Genomic DNA, 20,626 nt, shown 5'->3' with positions numbered 1-20,626 from the left:
AACTTCCCGCTAATGTTCTTCGGAAAGCAGTGGATGATGACCCAAGTGCTTGGGGCCCTGCCAATTAAGTGGAAACCAAGATGGGGTTCCTGGCTCCTGGCTTCAGCTTGTCCTGGCTCTGACTGTTGCACCCATTTGGGGAATGAACAAGCGAATGGAGGATCTCCCTGTCTGTCTTTCCCTGCCTGTCATTCTTAATCTCAAAAAAACAATTTTTTTTCAATAAGTCAAAACAAATGAAAGGTAATTTCATCTTAGGCATCATTAAACCTATTCCAGGGGTAGGCATGTGGGGCAGTGTTTATGTTGCCATACGGGACACCTGTCTGCCACACTGGAACGCACAGCTGCAGTCCCAACTATTCCACCTCGATCCCATTCTGGACAAGCCCTGGGAAGCAGCAGATGATGGCTGGAACACTTGCATCTCTGCCTCCCACATGGGAGATCCACAGGCAACTCCAGGCTCCTGGCTTTGGTCTGGACCAGCCTTAGCCATCACAGCCATCTGGGGAGTAAACCAGCAAATGCAAGATTTCTGTGTCTCTGTTTTTATAATGAACAATTAAAATTTGAAAGAAATTTAAATATGTAAAATCTAAAAGTATTGTATATATAAAGATATAAAAATTAAAACCAAAAATAAGCATTTCTGGAACAGTGTCAACAGTCCTACCATTTGGGATGCCTTTCAGGAGTATCATACTTAATTATGACTGTGATAAATTGTTAAGAGCATCAAAACTCTAAGCCGTGTCTAAAGAGACCAGGCAGCGGAGCAAGCTGGAAGCTGTGTTATACAGGGAACAAAGGATTCTTAACAGGAGGAAACACTTAGTGGGTTTTTAAGTTGGAAAGAGTGACATAAAGACAAATGCATGAAAGTTAGAGTTACAAACCATTTTAAAACCATTGAGTGAAAAACACTTAAAGGTAAAGCTCCATTTATGAAAGAAAACAAAAAGGCCCACTGTAGTTAGTTCAAGGACTAAAGCACTCAGCCACCTCCGCAGACACTGCAGTCTTGTTTTTTAAGGGATCATTTAAAAAATACATTTAAAGGAAAGAGAAGGAAGAACTGATACTTATTTCCTATTGTAAATAGTAACACATCTATAAATGCAATTCTTTTCAAATAAATTTGTAGGACTTAAAGCAGTAAGTAACCCCAGGCAAAATATTAACTAAACACAAAATATTAACTACATTGGATTTAGTTAACAAACTAAAGGAGTTCACATTCATAGGCTAACAATTACATGAAAATTTAAAGAATAAGTAAAAGGAACTTATGGAACCCAAAGTACCTGTTTTCTCTTACTTGTTGCCTCATCTTTTCATCTTTCAGACTCTCGTGTTTTAGTTTTGCCAATTCCGAAGCCAACTTCTCTTCTTGTTCAAGCTGGAGTTTCCTCAATCTCTTGTTTTCTTCTGCCTAAATAAAAAAGAGAGAGAGAACACCTCACTGACTCTCCAGAATCAAATTTTTTTCATGAAGGTTGAATCTGTTTAGAATAGAAATCTACATACCTTAAGAGCAACAGCTAAATGTTTGTCTTATTTTAAGACACAAATCAACAAGTCTGTGTGCAGACATGAATTTTCAATTTTCAGAATATTTGCATGACCCCAAAATACAAGACTCGTTAGCGCTCACCATTCCTCGCACGCCCAGCCACCCTGCACCCCCGGCCTACCTTGTCTGTATGAACTTGTCTATTCCGGATCATTTAGGAATAAACTAAATCATCCAATGCTGACATGTGGCCTTTTGTGTCTGGCTTCTTTCACTCCATTTTTTTAAGAGATTGTATTTGAAAGGCATAGTTAGAGAGGGAAAGGAGGGGAAGGGTGAAGGGAAAAGAGAGGGAGGGAGAGAGAGAAGGAGAGCAGAGATTTTCCAACTGCTGCTCACGTCCCAACTGGCTGTAATGGCCAAGGAGGGGCCAGCCTGAGGCCAGGAACTTCTCCTGGGTCTCTCATATGGGTGCAGGGACCTCAGCACTTTCCCAGACCATTAGCAGGGAGCGGGACTGGAAGTGGAGCAGCCGGGCTCAAACTGCCAGCATTGCAGGCAGCGGCTTTACCCATTACCCCACAATGCCAGCCCCCTCACTTAATGTTTTTTAAGGTTCATCCACATTGCAGCACATCCCAGTAATCCATACCATTCTAAACTGTGAAAGAAAATATTCAAACAGATTTCAGGGTTCATCATCTCCTCCACGGAGAAGAGCCAGGATAACAAGTACTTAACTGCATTTCAAAGTGGGTGTCCAGGGCTGAGAACAAATTCAGATGGGGATGTGGAGGAAGCCCATAGGCAGCAGTGGATGGCAGAGCTCACCTGCAGCAGAGACTTGTCCTCAAGGGCCATGGCCAGTCCCTGCAGCAGGACAAAAGGGAAGCAGGAGAGCCCCAACGGACCCCACCTCCAGCAACCTTAGCCGTGAGGCCAGGGAATTCATCCTCATTGCAGGCTTGGGTTCCAGTGAGGGAAGCCGCTTGGAATACACTGTGTAGCTGCGTAACGGGGAAGGGGCTCACGTGTCACCACCTTCAGGGCACAGGCTTGCACAGGAAGACGCCACTATGAGGAGAGTCACTGTCAGAAACCGGGCTACCCTAAATGACAAAATCCCCTACACAGCCCTGTCCTTCAGACCTCACAGCCACTCCCCGTCCGCCAGGGGTGGGGGAGGGGAGTGCAGTTTCACAAAGCCTGCCTTGGCTCTCCTCCACATCACAGCCCCACTGGAGGTGCGCATCCCTAACTCCAGCCCCGGGTTAGCAGGGCAAATCCCAGCTTTGGTGGGGATATGGTCTCTACACCTGCCTGGGCTGCCCACTGGCACCTCAGCTTTGCCGAGTGCTTTAGACTCCAGTTCCAGCTCAGCCCCAGTGAGCACAAACTTTGGTGGGTGTGCCTCATGTACACCTGCTTGAGATGCCCACTGCACTGGCCCTTGGCTTTGTTGAGCAGCCAGGATCAAGCCTCTGCCTCTGTCCAGTGAGTTCAGTGTGCACAACTAGGTGCTCAGGCTTCCTTCTCCAGCAGCCCCCACTTTGAGAAGCACCCGACTCCAGTCCTGATGCACGAGCCCATCTGCTTTTGTGAGTATAGGTAGGTATGTATGCACAATTCAGCACTAAAGCTCCCTTCCCCAGCTGACCCCTACTTCAGTCAGTGATCCAGACCCCAGCTCCACTGGCCCAAGGTTGCTCTGGCTTTCGCAGACATCTGCCCAGGCCTGCTCAGTCCCCGTTAGCAGCCTGCCTCTACTGGGATGGGGGACCCAGACTCCCACTCTACAGCAGCCAGTCCACTTTGGCTGGGTCATGAGAGCCCAGACTGCAGGGGTCCCTTGTCAAACTTACTTTGACCTTGGTGGGTATCACAGACCCCAATCTCACCACCTAAGCCTGCCTCCATGTTGGCAGGCAGCAAAGCATTCAAGCCTCAGACCTGCACCTGGCACTGCAACAACCCTGGTAACCACTACCAAGGTCTGCTTGTCCCTACTGAGACCAAGAAGAATCCCCTCCCAAGCGCCTGCTCCCACTGCCCTCAAAACACAGAGGCTCCATCGCAGCAGCAAACAAATGCCAAAGTAGCCCACCCAACAGGCAGCTGAAGACACGGCTTCAAGCAATACTCTTCAAACCACAAGTGCCAGAAAACAACTGGTCCACCAGAGGCACAAAAATCAACCCAGAAATGTGAAAAAATGTGTCCCCAAAGGATTCCAATTACACTTGAATATCGCACTCCACAGAAACTGATGAAATGCCTGACAAAGAATTCCAAACAGTGACTACGAGGATACTCAACCACAGGAGAGGACAGACTGCAGCGAACTGAGCTGAGGAGATCAATTTATGATATGAATGAGAAATTACTCAACAGAGTTCCTACACATTAAAGCAATTAGTCAAAAATGTGAGAGCCTCAACAGACTAGGTCAAGCAGAAAAAAAAATCTAAACTCAAAAATAGATGATTTGTAATACTGCAAAGAATAAAAATAACAAAACAGCCTGTAGGAGACCATTAAATAAGCCAATATTCACAAAATTGAAATTCCAGAGGGAAAGAAGAAAGGCACAGAAAATCTGTTCAATGATCTAACAGCTGAAAATATCTCCAACCTGGAGAAAGACAGGACATCAAAGCACAGCCAACACTCAGGGTCACAAATAGTCACGACCAGAAAACATCATCACTGTAACACATCACAGTCAAACTCTCCAAAGGGTGACAGAGATAATCCCGAAGTTCCCAAGAGAAAAGCACTAGGCTACACTTAAAGGAGTTATGGATTTTTTCATCAGAAACTTCATATGCAAGGAGGAAATGGAGTGATACAGTCCAACTTCTAAAGAAACCCTGTGGCCAAGAATAGTTCACCTGATAAGACTATTTTTTCAAAAGACAAAAGAGAAATAAGAAAAAAACTTCCCAAGACAAGTAAGCAGACAAAAAGGGATGGCACTCATCAGCACATCAGCCTTGAGCTGGTGCCCTTGAACGTGTTACAGACAGCTCTCATGAAACAGGAAGCCTAGGCTTCATTACAAAAACAGCAAGGGACATTCAGCATACACCAAGGAAATTCTAAAAATAATAGAACTAAGCCATTATTTGGCATTAATGAATCTGAAGATAAATGATACAGCCTAAAAGATAGAGTCTGGCTAAGTGGGTGGAAAAAACAGGGGCTGGAAAGATTTGGCCTCTTAAGACACCAACTTCACTAATAAAAACTCAGATTGAGAGAGAAAAAGATGGAAAAAGATATCCCATGCAAACAAACTACAAGGCAGCAGATGTAGGTATATTAATATGAAACAAAATAGACATAAGACAAAAATTATTTTCTTGATAATCAAGTCTTGTACCAATATTGCTTTCTTCCTTTTAAAACAGGACAAAAGCTCTAAGTAGAGGTTAAGTGTGATTATAATGGTCAAAGGATCAACTAAAAAAGAAGCTATGACTAAATGTACACATAACTAATACTGGAATGCCCAGTTTTATAAAACAAGAATTATTAGCTCAAAGGCAGACACATGCTCCAATATCATCACCACTGAGCTTCTACACCCCATCTCCACCAATGGAGAGATCATGCAGACCCCACAAAAAAACCCAGAAAATTCAACACAGACAGACCGACTCACCTATACAGCAGGATCAAGCATTTGTCATTCCTGTAAGGGTGCCTGAGTTCAAACCATACGGCACCCTGCTGATGCACACTGTGGAGTCGGCACATGAGGACTTCAGCGTCTGGGTCCCTGCCTCCCGCCTGAGAGCCAGTCTCAGCTTCGGCTCAAGTTCAGCTGCCGTGGGAATTTGGAACATGTGCCGGAGGGTAAGACTGACTTCTCTCCTCATTTTCTCTTTTTCAAAATACACGAAAAATTTTAAAACAGCCAAACAAAACTACTCTTGACCAGATGGACTAAGCCATCACTTAGACACCACTTCACCCAGCAGCTGCAGAAGTTGCATGCTTCACATCAGCTCACAGAACATTCTCAAGTACAGACCACCAAGTAAGACTGAAGACACTCAAAAACATGATATTATCCTGGCAGTCCATCGATGGTATAAAAGTAAACAAAATAAACTCGAGGAATTACACAAAGATGTGGAGACTGACCAACATACTTTAGAATGATTTATGAAAAAAAGGGAAAATTAAAATTTTCTTGAAATAATCAAAATGAAACCCAGCTGTGGGCAACTGTCTAGGTTGCCTTGTACCTCGGGCAAGTGCTTAACACTGCTGAGAGAAAATCAGCTAGCTGCTGGAAAACACTCTGGGGCTGGTTAATGCCAAATCTGTGTTACGTGTACCAGTGTGCCAGCAGAGCTGCTTCTTTACTAAAAAAAAATACATATGTGGAGAAGGCAGGGAATGTGGAACTGCAGCCTGTTACACCAGCATACAGACAGGTAGTGGGGTGGGGGTGGCCGCAGATTGCCCAAGGAACGAGGTCTGGGATCACATTGCAGTTGGAACGGCTGAGGGTATGACTGACGGAAGGAGTAACTTCTGGGGTGTTCCACAGCCCCACTCCTTGCATTCACAGGTAGGCAAGGGGGCTGAGACAGCGGTTTTAGAGGAGGAAAACCGGAGGGCATGCTGGGTCAGGCCGAGGCACCCACCCACCTGGGAGACAGGACTGGGCTAAAATAGCAGCACCCACATTCCACTGGCACATGCAAAAGCTGGGGCTTGAGGGCACACCTGAGTGGGCTAGGCTGTAATACCTACCCGGAAGTGTTGGAGCAGGGGGTATGCTATGTCAGGATGGGCTGCCGCACCCACCAAAATGTAAGAGAACTGGATTTGGGGGCAGATTCTGTAGGGGAATTGTGGACTCGCTTTTGTGGAACTGCAGTACCTGCTGGTTTGCGGAGAGCTGAGGGTGGTGACAAGCCAAAAGCCAAGCTGGACCACAGAACTCACCTGACAGGAACCCAACGGACAATGAAGCTGGGGCCAGGAGTCTGGGGTGGGTGGGGGTGCGATCTGCAGCATCCACCAGCACATGCAAACGCAGGACATGAGGGCAGACCATACCAAGCAGGGCACTACCCCTGCTGGCACGTGGGAGATCTGGGGCCTGGAGGCAGGCCTGGTCAGGGAACTTGGGGAACTGCCCTGCTAGGCTGCACCTCTTGCTGGTGAGCACAACAGCCGAGACTGCGGGCAGGCCAGGCAAGTTTGCAGCGCTTGTCAGCATTTGTGTGGGCCAGGTCTGAGGGCTGGCAAAGCTGTGCCAGACCTTAGCACCTGCTGGCACAGGGTGTGAGTCATGCCCTGTTGGGCTAGGCTGCACTACCCACCAGGGAGAGCTGAGACTACAGGTAGGCCATACAGCCTGGGTCGAAGGAATGGGACTAGGAATGGGCCAGGGAGGGGAATTCTGAGGACTCCCCTGCTGGGATGCAGCTGGGTCTGTGGGTGGACCAGGTTGGGCAAGGCTGCAGCACCCTTTAGCATGTGTGTGGGCAGGACAAACTCAGCTAGGCTCCAGCTTGCAGCAGCCAGAATGGGTGTGGGACAGAGCAGGCTAGGCCGCAGCACCCAACAGGTCACATGAGAGCCAGGGTGGTGGTGTTGGAGGCAACCAAAATGTTAAAAGGTCTAAATATTAGAAGTGGTTTGAATAAGTCAGAAGCAGCTTGAATTTAAAGTAAAAAAAGAAAAGTTCTACAAATAACTTGGGCCCCACACCCAGGGGCTCAGAATGTAAGGGTCTGTGGCCTTGATAAGGGTAAGAATGAATAGCCCCATATAGCCCCATGCCCTGTATGTCAGATATGTTACCTTTTGCTTTGCATCTGTAACCCCTTAGCTTAGAACAGTTTTTGTCTTATCATGATGAATAGGGACTTGAGGCATTTCGCGGGCCTTTAGTCTTGCCTGTATTTGATTGGAGTGTTTCATATTTGCTTTAAAATGACTGGAGTGTTTTTCGCAGATGCGGGCTTAGCTGTAACGGCCAAACTGGCCTATAAAAATCTGGCTTGTCCCTAGCTCGGGGTCTTGCTTCATCCACTGGTCCTGTGTGTCCATGTGAGAAGCTTGACCCTGGCTAGCCAGCTCAATAAACTCTGCTTGCTGACTGCATCCACGTCCGGTTCTTTGCTCACCAACAGTGGGACGATTTTGGACTGTAACAGTTGGAGAAAATAGGGAGACATGGACCAAACTGGGATAGGTTGTAGCACCATTGATGAAAGCAGGCCAGTCAGGCTAGGTTGCAAAACCCACAAGTTGGTGCCAGGACTGGAGTGTTGGCCATGTCATTCTGGGCTGCAGCACCTGCTGGCACATGTGAGGTCCACTGCTGGGGGTGGGCCTGGTAGGGGAACTTGGGGAACTCTCCTGATGGTTATAGCTCCTGCTGGTGAGCATGAGAGCTAGGGCTGGGGTGGACCAGGCTGGGGTACACTGCCTCTCCACCTCACTAGCACACATGAGAGCCCAAACGGGTACAGGCCAGCTGGGCTGGGCCACCGTTACCAAGTGCCAGAACAGGGTGCAAGTCATGTCAGGCTGGACCACAGTATTCCCTAGTGAAATATCCTCCAGGCATGCAGGGCTGGGAGCATACCTGGCAGGGGAACCACAGGTACTCACCTGCTAGGTTGTACCTCTCCCTGGTGAGCACAAGAACAGGGGCTCGGAGCAGGCCAGTCTGGACAACGTGGCAGCACCTGATGGCATATCTGTGGGCAGTGTCTGTGAGCAGGTTAGGCTGAGCTAAGTCATAGCACCCATGAGTGTGCACAAGAGTTAAGTGGGATGAGGGCTGGACCAGGCTAGGCTGCAGCAGAGGCTGGCACACACAAAAATCTGGGCTTGCGGTAGAACTAGTGGGGGTTTTGGAGGTTGCCCCGAATAGGTCATAATACTGCTGGTATGTACGAGAACCATGTGTGTAGTGAGCTGGCTGGGCTGGACCACAGCACCTGTCGGTTCGTGTGAGATATGGGGCTGGTACAGAATGACCAGGCAGCTGCATCCACCAGTATTTGTGTTGGCTGGTGCACGGGACAAACCACACCTGACCTTGCACCGGCTGATGAAAACAAGACTCAAGTGTGAGATCATAATGATGAGGTTTTTTGGGGGGACTCCAAAACTAGACCACTGGAGTCAAACCCTGGCCACATGGAAAATCACAGGATGTGTGCCCTGACCGTGGGGTGCTGCTAATGCCTGTCTGGCAGACAGCATGTCCAGATGCACATGCAGGACATGATGGCCAGCTCCTTTAAGCCAGCAGGGGACGTCAACTGCCTCATCGGAGGATGGAAAGCAGAACAGGTTGGACAATTTTTCTGGTCAATTATTGCAGCATGTTGCTGGGTCTGTGGGTGCACTAAGGTGGGCTTAGTCAACGAACAAACTTCGGAAAGATTTTTCTCAACCCTGGAGCGATGAAACCAACAACTTCTTAGAACTATCAAAACCACTCAAGCAACACCCTCAGAACACTCTTTCCCATACTGGGGTCTCTGAGGTGTCATCAAATGATTGTTCCCCGACACCCAATCGCTGATGTAGTTTGACAATGAGGAGTGGCCATCTCCTGAGACATAAGAGAAAAAAAAAAACAGAACATGTGTCCTACCCACCTTCCTCCATCCCTGACCCTCTCTAAACTATTTAAAAAATATATTTTAAAAAGAAAAGAATATGGAAAGAAACAACATACCAAATCCTAATGGAAACTGCCAAAGTAGTCATGAGAGGGAAGTTTATAGAATAAACATTCACTTTAAAAAAAAAATCACAACCTAAGAACACATCTGAAGTATTAAACAAACCAATACAAAGCCGACAGAAGGAAAAAATTATAGCATAAGTAAATGAAATAAGGAAATAATGCAAAAGATTAAAACAATGAGTTGACTTCTTGAAGATACAAATAAAATTGACAAATGCTTTGCTAAATGCAGAAAACTGACTCAAAAAGGGCTGAATAAGACATCACAGCCTACATTAAACAAATACAAAGGATCGTTAGGGTCTATCATGAACAACTATGTTCCAACAAACTGGAAAACAGAATATTAACATTCTGGATAAACATTACCTTCCAAACCGAACCATGAAGACTCAGAAAATGTAAACAGATCAATAATGAGCAATGAAATTAAATCAGCAATAAAAATACCAAAATCAGATGGCTTCACTGGAATTCTACCAAACTCTTAAGGAAGAACTAACACAAAGTTTCCTCAAACTACTTCAAAAATGGAAAAGGAGCGAATCCTTCCACACCCATTCTGTGAGGCAGGCAGTATCACCCTGATTCCAAAACCCAGCAACACTAGGGCCAGAAGTTCTGATCTCAGAAACTAGGTAAAACATTTGTATTGTTCCAAGCTGTTAAATGTGTGGGAATTCTACATACAGTACCATTGGTACGACAAGAGAAGGCATTTGGTAACGTGGTTAAGACACCATGTGCGATGCCCGCACATGGATAGACTCTGTTCCCAAGTCCAGCATCCTGCTACTGGACACCCTAGGTGGCAAGCATCTGATGAGTGAACCAACAGATAGTAGTAGTTCATTTTCTCTCTCTGCTTCTCAAATAAACAAAAATCTACTGCAGGAGCCAGTGCTGTGGTCTCACGGGTTAAGCCACTGCTTACAACATTAGCATCCCATATCAACTGATTTCCCAGATGCCCCACTGCTGATCCAGCTTCCTGCTAATGCACCTGGGGAAGCAGAGGAAGACAGACCAAGCGCTTGAGCACCTGCATGGGAGATGCACTTCCTGGCTCCTGGGTTTGGCAGGCCCAATTCTAGCCATGGTGGCCTTTTGGGGTGTAAACCAGCAGATGGAAGACCTTTCTTTCTCTCCTTCTCTCTTTAACTCTTTCAAATACATAAATATTTTAAAATAAAACAAAGCAAAACAACAAGAGCAACAACTGACACAAGGGAGGTAATCGTGGCACAGCAAGTTAAGCCTGATGCTTCTGCTTGCAGTGCTGAACCTCACACAGGCGCTGGTTCAAGTCCCATCTGCTCCACTTCCTGCTAGTGTGTCTGGGAAAGACACAAAAGATGGATGAAATCCTTAGGCCCCTGCAACCACCTGGGAAACCCAGAGGAAGCTCTAGGCTCCTTGGCTTCAGACTGGCTCAGCTCCAGCCCTGGCAGCCATTTGGGAAGAGAACCCATGGATGAAAGAGATCTTTGTAAATTGGCCTTTCAAGTTAAAAAAAAATCTTTCAAAAGTTTAAAAAGTAATGTCTCAAAAATCAATTACTGTTGCTTGTTTTTGTGAGGTTTGATGGTGTTCTAATGCCCATTCAACATGTAGTGTGCTCTAAGGGTTCTTGCCTGTGCTGGGCTTTACCAGCTGCAAAACGATTATTTTCAAAGCACAACTGCTTGTGACCTATCAGTATGCATTCCTGTAAGAGGTAGGCAGGCTAGCCATATGCAGTCCTAGGCTCCTATTCAAGGGGTTATCACTCTGCCACATCCCAAGGCTTTTTACCCTTAGACATTTATAGAAACAGCACAATTGTACTTGCCACCACAAAGCTATGGACATGAACAATTAGCAGCCTCATGCTCTCATGACTGTTACCCTCCTTTTGAAGATGGAGCCTAAGGTAAGGCTATCGATTCACAGTCCTGCAGCTCACATGCAGCAGCCACAGCCTCTCAGACAGCCTAGCTCCCAACACCAGCACGGCCTCAGGACACACAGCCGCTGCCTGTCTGCTCAATCCCGCCCTTAGCAACTCGCTTTCATCTCCCAGGCACCAACGGAGGGAGGGAAAAACAAGGTAACAATGAACAGAATCTGGTACCTTCTGAATGGCCTCTTCCATATCCAACTCGAACTGCTCGTCCTGCAACAGCCGGAGGAAGCGCTTCTGCTCGGCGCGGTTATCATTTTCGTTCCTGACCACCTGGTTTCTGACCCCAGCCTCGATTTCTTGCAGGGCTTGAACATGCAATTTCCTGCGGTAGTTCTCATCTACCAATTTCTGGTGCCTCTCACTAAAGCTCAGGATTCTCCTTTTGGAAGTCTAGGACAACAAAACAGGAGGGGAGGGGGCGGGGAAAGTCATACTTAGGATATTCCAAAACCTAGTTTAAAATAAAAAGCTGCTGTAAAACTCCGAAACAAATAAAATCAGCCATTGTAATAAATGCAGAATCTGTAGCTTCCTTCCTAACTTTAGCACAGTCCCCGAAAATTATATGCGGACCCAGTAAGTAAAGCAAAGGCAAAGTAACTCGGCCCTGGACCAGGGTTCAAAGGCAAGCAGCGGGGCTCTGCAGGCCCAGCTCTTCCCTGCCTGCCGGGGTCGCCTCCTCTCACCAGCCCCGGCCACGCAGTGCTGCTCAGGTTTTCCCATCACAAATAAGCCAGCCGCTTCTACTTCCACTTGGCTCCGAAGTCTTCCAGGGCTGTTTTCAGGGTGAAAAAGCTGAAAACTACCGCAGGCGCGCCTCATTAACATAAGCACCCGAGACTCCGACCTCCCAGGCACGGCTCTAACCTAGCACTCCACTAACAGCAGGCGTGAAAAGGTGCAAGTGCCCCCCGACAGGCTCACCATCCCGACGGGCCAAGCTCGCCGTCCCGCTGCCGCGACCACCCAGGCAGGGTCAGCGGCGCGCAGAGGCCGCCCGGGGAGGCTGCACCGACGCGGTGGACGCGGTGGACGCGGTGTCCCGGCAACCGCCGCCGCGCGCCCCGCCCGAGGACACCCAAACACCCAATGGGCACTGAGCTGCGCCGGCGCGCGCGGGAGCGCGGCTTCCATAGGCCCAGGCAGCTCGGGCGGGAAGTTCAGGCCGTGCGTCCTGACGTAAGGCCTGCGTGGTCTGTGAGGGAGCCCAGGGGGGCCCCGCCTCCGCGCAAAGTGGCTAAATCTCCCAGGGTAGCATTGGAAACTTGGGAAGCAGAAGCCACGAGCCACAGGTATCTACTGTTGTTGTACGTGGTCCAGTTACCCAACAGACGGCAGCTCAGATGACGACAGGATGCTGGTCTGATTTCTGTTTCATTGACAAATTAGAGAAAACAGTAAATGGAAGAATGGTAAAGACAAGAATGGATTTTTAGAGATAATATATTTAGAGGAAACTTATCAAAATTAAATTTGTTTTGAAAGTAGTTCCAAAGGGCCTGGTGCAGTAGCTCAACTAGCTAATCCTCCCTCTCAAGGGCAGGCATCCCATATGGGCACCGGTTCCGTGTGTTCCAGCTGCTCTGCTTCCCTTCCGTCTCTGCTTGAGTCCTGCGAAAGCAGTGGAGGACGGCCTGAGGTCTTGGCACCCTGCACCCATGTGGAAGAATTGGAAGAAGATCCTGGCTTCAGATCTGCTCAGCACCAGTCACTGCAGCCACTTGGGGAGTGAACCAGCAAATGGAAGATCTTTCTTTCTGTCTCTCCTTTTTGCCTTTCCAACAAAAATAAATAAATATTTAATTTAAAAAAAAAAAAAAAGTAGTTGGGGCCTGGCACGGTAGACTAGAAGCTAAAAGTCCTCACTTTGCACACGCCAGGATCCCTTATGGACGCCAGTTCTAATCCTGGCAACCCCACTTTCCATCCAGCTCCCTGCTTGTGGCCTGGGAAAGCAGTCGAGGATGGCTCAGGGCCATGGGACTCTGTGGCCCTGTACCCATGTGTGAGACCCAGAAGAGGCTCCTGGCTTCAGATCAGCTCAGCTCCAGCCATTGTGGCCGCTTGGAGAGTGAATCACTGGACAGAAGATCTTCCTCTCTGTCTCTCCTCTCTGTATATCTGACTTTCCAATAAAACAATAAATCTTTGCCAAAACAAGTAGTTCAAATGATTTAATGGAGCTGCGCTGTCCTAATTTAGAGTACATCCTATGGCACAATCGCAATGTGTCTGCTGAAAAGGTAGTGACAAATAGGAGGGAGATCCAGTTTCAGATACAACAAGTGAAAATCTTAGTTCTCAACCTGAGCTTTACAATCAGGAAAAAAAAATGATGAATGAGAAAAAAAAAACATTTTTCTGTCATACAGCTGAAATCAGGACAAACTCTGAAATTTGGACAAAGAATCTAGCTGTAAACAAGACCTATCTACTGGAAGCACGGAGCCACAGGAGAGCTACACCCGTGGGACCACAGCCCTGGCCTCCCTGAGCCAAAGGCCTCTCCGTGACCACAGCCTTGCTGCCACGTTCGGGTGGGACAGGCGCTAAGAAATACAGTGAAACTGAGAAACAACAGCAATACTAACAGATTAACTGAACCCATAAGATGATAAAACACCTGCCCAGGGGAAGGGAGAGAGCTCAACACGAAGGACCAGACAGGCCCTGGACTCCCCTCGGCCACACAGCAAAGCCAGACAGCAAAGCAAGGACCTTGTCTTCAGGATACAACAGACAGAAATTTTCAGTAGTTACGGGAATTTCAAAAACCTCAGAGACTCTGAAAGGCAGCAAGGAGAGAAGAGTAAGGCAGTCCGCGGCTCCTGCGCTGCCTCCCCAGCCGAGGGGAGGCCGTGGTGCCTGGCAAAGGCCAGCAGAAATCACCACCACCCCGGCCATGGCCACAGCCCGGAAGCCCTAACACAGGAGCATGGCACAGTCTGAACAGCCACTTCACACTACAAAAGGAAACCACAATCCTTCCTCCACTCCCCATTCTTAGAGAAAAACAATGCTGCTGAACCCCATTCTTAGAAAAAAGAAGCCCCCTTTCTACCAGGAGCCCTCAAAGCCACAGTAATTTCTAAGGCAGACAGAGGGCCTCGCTGCATCCTGAAGTTGCACAATTTCTGCTCCCCATAGCTCTGCTCCCTCACTGTGCGCCATCAGAGAAGTTACTTTACTGGCTTCCTGAGGCTCAGGCCAGAGGAACAAACCTGACAAAGTTTTCTTCTGCATCTCTTAACACAGGATGCAGGGCACAAGACCCAGTGTCACCCTAACATGCCCTGAGACGCCCAGGGACAACCCCCCTGCATGTGGCAGCTCTAGGACTATTGCTGGTACCACATTCCCAGCACTCACTTGTGTGGTCTGAGAGCCCTGCACATGCTCGTCTGTGTTAGGCTAGTCCTCTGCACTCACCCTGTGAGTCCTGAGTAACAAGACTCCCGTTGCATCCTGCACTGCTGGGACTGCTGGTGCTGTAAGTCCTAGGGCCACCTGCACTCCCTTGTGAGGCCTGGGGAGGACCCTACCCACTGGTACTCCAGGCGTGCATGGTCTAGTGCAGAACCAGGCACCCGTGTAATAGGACTCCTGAATCCTGGAGAATTTGAGTTTGCAGCTGTATTCTACAGAGTTACCTGATTTCACTGTGAGGGACCTACATAAGGACCCCACAGTGCTAAGTGAAGCCGCGAGTCTGTGACTGTCCTGTACATCCTGGGGACATCTGTGCTCATGCACGGGACCTGGAAAGGCCCTATTTGTGTTCCCCTGTTCCCTAGATTTGAACAGGCTGGTGTACAATCCCCAGCAAAACCTGGGATGGAATCCTGCTGCTCCAAGATGGGGATCGTTGGACACTATTCCACAGTCACCAGAGATCTCCTCCATGGGGTCTGGAGGATATCCCACATTCCATCTGAACATTCTTTCCAATGAATACTCCTCCATAAAGCTAACACACAGAGACAAAGGAGACAAGCAGAGGCATGACACCTTCCAAAGGACAAAATGATTCTCTAGAAATAGAGCCTGATTTGAAGCAAATATATGAAATACCTGAAAAAAAATAGAAAGCCTAAAAAATGTTTGGGATACCACTTAGAAAACAAATATTTGTATTATACTGATACCTGAAGGAGACAATGAGGAAAAGGGCATTGAAAACCTCCTTGAATGAAACAGAATAGTGAATGTCCCAAAACTTGAAAGAAATATAGACATCCAGATAGAGGGAACTCAAAGGATCCCACCAGGATCATCCAAAATGCTTTCTCCAAGACAAATCAGAGTCAAATTGTCAAGGACAATGAGACACTATGAGAGATAAAGAAAAATTTCAAAATAAAGGAAGCCTCATTAGACTAACAGCAGACTGCTAAGCAGAAATGTTTAAAAAAATCTTACATAGGGCCCGGCGCCGTGGCCTAGCGGCTAAAGTCCTCGCCTTGAACGCCCCGGGATCCCATGTGGGCACCGGTTCTAATCCCGGCAGCTCTACTTCCCATCCAGCTCCCTGCTTGTGGCCTGGGAAAGCAGTCGAGGACGGCCCAGTGCACTGGGACCGTGCACCCACGTGGGAAACCCGGAAGAAGCTCCAGGTTCCCGGCTTCGAATCGACACAGCACCGGCCTGTTGTGGCTCACTTGGGGAGTGAATCATCGCACGGAAGATCTTCCTCTGTCTCTCCTCCTCTCTGTATATCTGACTTTGTAATAAAATAAATAAATCTTTTAAAAAATCTTACATAAGAGTAGTAATTCAGCAAGAATATATAATAAAATATTTGCATCTAGCACTAGACCATCCAATTATGTAAAGCAAATATGATTCAACAAGAGAGAGAGACCCCAATAAAAGCAGGGGACTTCAACACCCTATTGTCATCAAGCTACAAATCAACTAGATGGAAAAAAAATCAACAAAAATCTATCAGAATTGAACCATTACTTAAAGAGATAATGGACAAATGAGACATTCATAAAACATTCACCCAGCAGCTGGAGAATACACATTCTTATCAGCACGAGGAACATTTTCTAGGACAGAACATGTATTAGTTCACAAATCAAGTCTAAGTAAATTCAAGAATTTAAAATAAAACCTTACGTATCTTCTTGCATAAAGGAATAACCCTAAAAATCAACAAGAAAAAAACAGCAGAAAATTCAGAACACAGATATTGAACGACATGCTACTGGATGACCACTAAATCACTGAAAAAGTGGAAATAAAGCTATTACTAGAAGCAATTGAAGATTGTGAGATACAGCAAAGACAGTAGTAACAGGTAAGCTTATAGCTATTTTTGGTTTGATTTGTTTTTTTTTTTTTAAAGTCCTTGATGTAAATTGTTAGCTTTTTCTGCCACAAACCCAAGACTCCAGACACAATAAGCAAGCCAGAAGAGAGGTTTTTATTTCAGTGGGGTAGGTAGCTGTGGGACAGCAGAAAGTGGGGGTGCAGATAGAGGACAAAGGGAAGAGGCACCTCTATAGCCTTAGGTGGGTTTGGGCAGTGGGGGCTCGGGATTGGCAGATGCGGCGTGGGTGGACACCAGGAATAAACGCCTCAGCGGATTGGTGGAGCGCATGGTTTGAACCTGAAGGTCACTAAGTTTACTTAGGCAAGTGGGCCTTAAGGAGAACGAAACCTAGGGGATTGATGATAGTGCTGGGTAAGCACATATTCAAGGTGGACACTGGGACCGGGATGGCAGGGTCAGTCTTGGGGTCGCTGCTCGAGTTGCTCCTTACATAAATAGATGCAAGAATTCTCAACAAAATATTGACAAACAGAATCCAGCAGTAAATCAGGAAGATCTATATCATGATCAAGTGAGAATTATCCCAGGGAGGCCTGAGTGGCTTAACATTTGCAAATCAATAATCATAAAGCATTGAACTACAAAATAAAGAACAGGAATCCTATGATCATCTCAGTTCATGCAGAGAAGACATCTGCTAGGATTCAGCATCCTCTCATGATGATAACTATGCTATGTACAGAAGGAACATAACTGAAAATTATGAAGGCTATCTGTGACAAACCCACTGCCAATATCAGACACATCTGGAACAAGATAATACTGGTCACTTTTGTCACCCACTCAATACAGTACTGAAAGTATTAGCAAGTTAGTGAAGAGAAAGAAGCAAAGTCACGCAAGTCGAAAAGGAGGAAAACTGAACAACCACATTTGCATATGGCAGCGTTTCGTGCATGGAAAAACCTAAACACTCCACCACTGTTACAACAGATTAACTCAGTCTATGCACATAAAACAAACATAAAATGTAAAACCAGTTTTTTTATGCACAATAATGATCTTACTGAAAGAAAAATTAGGAAAGAATCTCAGAATAGCTAGAAAACTAATAACAGGAATAAGCTTAAGTAAAATAAAGACATCAAGTACACAAAAAATGCAAAAGTGTGTCTTATTCATGAGTTACGATAATGAGTACTGCTAATCTGCACACTTAATATCTATCCAAACACAAATGACATTCACTACGGAATTAGAAAAAATATTAATATTCATATAGAAGCACAAAAGACGGAGAATAGCCAAAGTAATACTGAGCAGAACGAAAAGCTGGGCGCATCACAATACCTGATTTCATAGACACCATAAAATTAAATTAACCAAAGGAGTATGGCACCAGAATAAAGACTGATTCATATATCTATGAAACAGAACAGAGTCCAGACAACTAGTTTTTGACAAAGGTACTGTGAGCATACATTGGAAAAAGGAGAGTATTTTCATTAATTTGTTCCCACAAAACTGAACATACTATGTAGAATAATGAAATTAAGACCTTACCTCTTATCGTATACAAAAATCAACTCAAGATGGATCGAAGGCCTACATGCAGGGGGCCCTACACAACATTATAAATTATTAGGGGAAAAAAACTGTAGAGGAAACACTTCAAGAAATTGGTATAGGTGATACAATGATGTCTTGGATGAACTGCAAAAGTACAAACAACAAAAGCAAAACCAGACAAGATGGGCTTATACCAAAAGGAAGCTTCTCATAGCAAAGGAATCAAGCAGCAGCGTGAAGACATCTGACACAGGGAAGAATATATTTGCCGGCTGCCTATCCAAGAAAGGATTAGTATACAGACTATATATCAGTAACACAAAAAGCTCCATAGAAAGACCAACCGCATTAAGAAATGCACAAAAGACCTGAATAGCTAGTTCTGAAAACAAAAAAATATACCTACAGACAACGAAACAATGTCACTACATATCAGGCAGATCAACTCAAAGTCACAAGGAGATAATCACTTCACCTCTGTAAGAACGGCTATTTTAAGAGAAAGAAAAGACAGAAAACCAAATTAAATGTTGGTGAGGCTGCAGAGAAAGCGGAGCTTTTTCCTCAGCTGTGTTAAGTCTTCTGCTGAACCTGTCAAAGATGCGCTTCATGTCTACGTTTTGTTTTCCCTCTAATATTGCCAGTTCAATCTTCCTGCTTCATCCTCTCGGCTGAAGTTCCCCATCTTTCCATGTACACTGTCTGCTTTTCCATTAAACCTGAAATATATTCACCATTGGTTTAAAATGTTCTCTATGATAGCTATCAACTGGGTCATATGTAAATTCGGTTTTCTTGATGTTTAATATCTGAGGGCTCACATTATTTCTAGCTGAATATAGAAAAAAAAACTGATACCTAGAATAAAGCAATAGAGGCTGAAGTAAATTGTGTTTATGCTTGGGAATACAAGGAACTCAATTACTCGGGCCTTCGCACTGCCTCCCGGAGTCTGCATTAAAAGGAGGTTGTAATTAGGAGCTGGCGACAGGAATTGAACCCAAGAACTCCAAAGTAGGATGCAGGCTGCCTGACTGGAGCCCTATTAGGCTAACTACTTCCCCCTACACTTACCTTAAAATTCCATCTCTCCACAAAATGTTGGAAGGTCCTTTCACAAGCACGCCTCTTCTGCTGGGGTTTTGAGTTGCATTCTGCCAACGGACCTTCCTATGTGTGGATCGACTTGCACAGCACTCCCCATTCTACTCCCCTGGTAAGAGTACCTGATGACTGCAGCTCTGATCCCATCTTGTTCATGAGCAGAAACACAGAAGAAGCCTTGGCTAGTTAAGTTCACAGAGCTACTCTATGAACCCTAGGCTACCTGATACCTGACTTCACATCGTAGCAAAGAAACATAAGCACATTCATCTAGGCTTCCATCCCCCTCCCTGGGATTGTACTAATGTTAATCAAACACAATCCCTAACTGCTATAACCATTGTTGCTTTCATCTCAAGGGTGAAATGATTGCAACAAATAAAATTTTTACATTAACTGCTTTTAAAATCCAGATTATCTGGACTCCCAATGAAACTGCTGAATATATCTTCACACTAGATTGCTGGGCTTTATACCATTGTCTATACCTACAGTGTCAGGATACAGCTTAAATAGCAGAATGAAGGACTTGTGATGTTGTTGTGGGACGAATCTAGTGTTACAATATAGGAAAAAAACAGCGGGAGGGGAAGAGGGAAACCCCTGAGCCTAAGGAGCTGTATCATAAAAAAAAAAGAACTTTGAAAAATCCAACTATTATCAAATATGATGGAAATCTTTGACTTTCTCATATTTTTCTTTATCCCTTTAAAATGATTTGCTTGCTTAAGAGGGAGAGAGGGAGAGAGAGAGAGGGAGAGAGAGGGAGGGGGGTGGGGGGGGAGAGAGAGACATTCCCATCTGCTTGTTCACTGCCAAAATGCCTACAATGAACAAGAGTTGGTAGGCTAAAGCTGACAGCCAGGAATTAATTCCAGGTCATAAGCAGGTAGCTGTGTTGAAAGTGGAGCAGCTGGGACTTAAACTGGCACCCATATGGAGTGTCAGTGTCCACGGGGAAGCTAAGGCTACTACACCATGGCACTGGCCCCGAAGACATGGGGCCATATTAACCAGTGTCCTAACTACAAGCCAATACCATCCCTTTCTCTCCCATGTTCATCCTCTAGAAGCCACTAGCAGTTCCCTTCCTTTAATGCATCCACTGCTAACAGTCTTGACTGTCACTCTTGATTCTTTTATTTTTCAAAATATCCATACATCAGTCTTGCAATTCAGAACCTCCCAGAGTCATGTTATTTACACACTAAATAAGTCAATATTTACTATTTTCAGACACATCATACACATTTAAACAGGCCTGTGAGGACATAGCCCTGATCCACAGCAGTATTAACAGCTTTCTCAGTGGGACAGATACACATTTGACTATGATCATCTAACTAGTTACCAATGCACCAATAATAACACACTACCAACATTTCTGTAGGTTTTCTTGGAGACTTTTTCAAGACTTCACTAAAGTCCAAATGCATTACAATTTCTTCACATCAAACAGATTTTTTGGCAACCAACCAA

The 20,626-nt window shown here is 45.9% G+C and overlaps 1 protein-coding gene across 1 annotated transcript in view; it reads right to left on the bottom strand.

The window, feature by feature from the left end:
• MNS1 (meiosis specific nuclear structural 1) overlaps nucleotides 1-12,252 on the bottom strand; it is a 29,176-nt gene extending 16,924 nt beyond the window's left edge. Inside the window, exons 1-3 of the mRNA XM_012928697.3 lie at nucleotides 12,121-12,252; nucleotides 11,365-11,586; nucleotides 1,308-1,435 (exon numbers count right to left, since the gene is read on the bottom strand). Of these exons, the coding sequence (XP_012784151.2) occupies nucleotides 1,308-1,435; nucleotides 11,365-11,586; nucleotides 12,121-12,123 (353 nt within the window). The 5' untranslated portion in view covers nucleotides 12,124-12,252. The remainder of the gene's footprint in view (nucleotides 1-1,307; nucleotides 1,436-11,364; nucleotides 11,587-12,120) is intronic.
• Nucleotides 12,253-20,626: the final 8,374 nt, after the last annotated feature.

Source organism: Ochotona princeps, chromosome 6 (genome assembly GCF_030435755.1).
Source record: "Ochotona princeps isolate mOchPri1 chromosome 6, mOchPri1.hap1, whole genome shotgun sequence".
Classification (NCBI taxonomy): Eukaryota; Metazoa; Chordata; class Mammalia; order Lagomorpha; family Ochotonidae; genus Ochotona; species Ochotona princeps.
The sequence above is the reverse complement of the archived record's forward strand: the minus strand, read 5'-3'. Positions and strand labels throughout refer to the sequence as shown.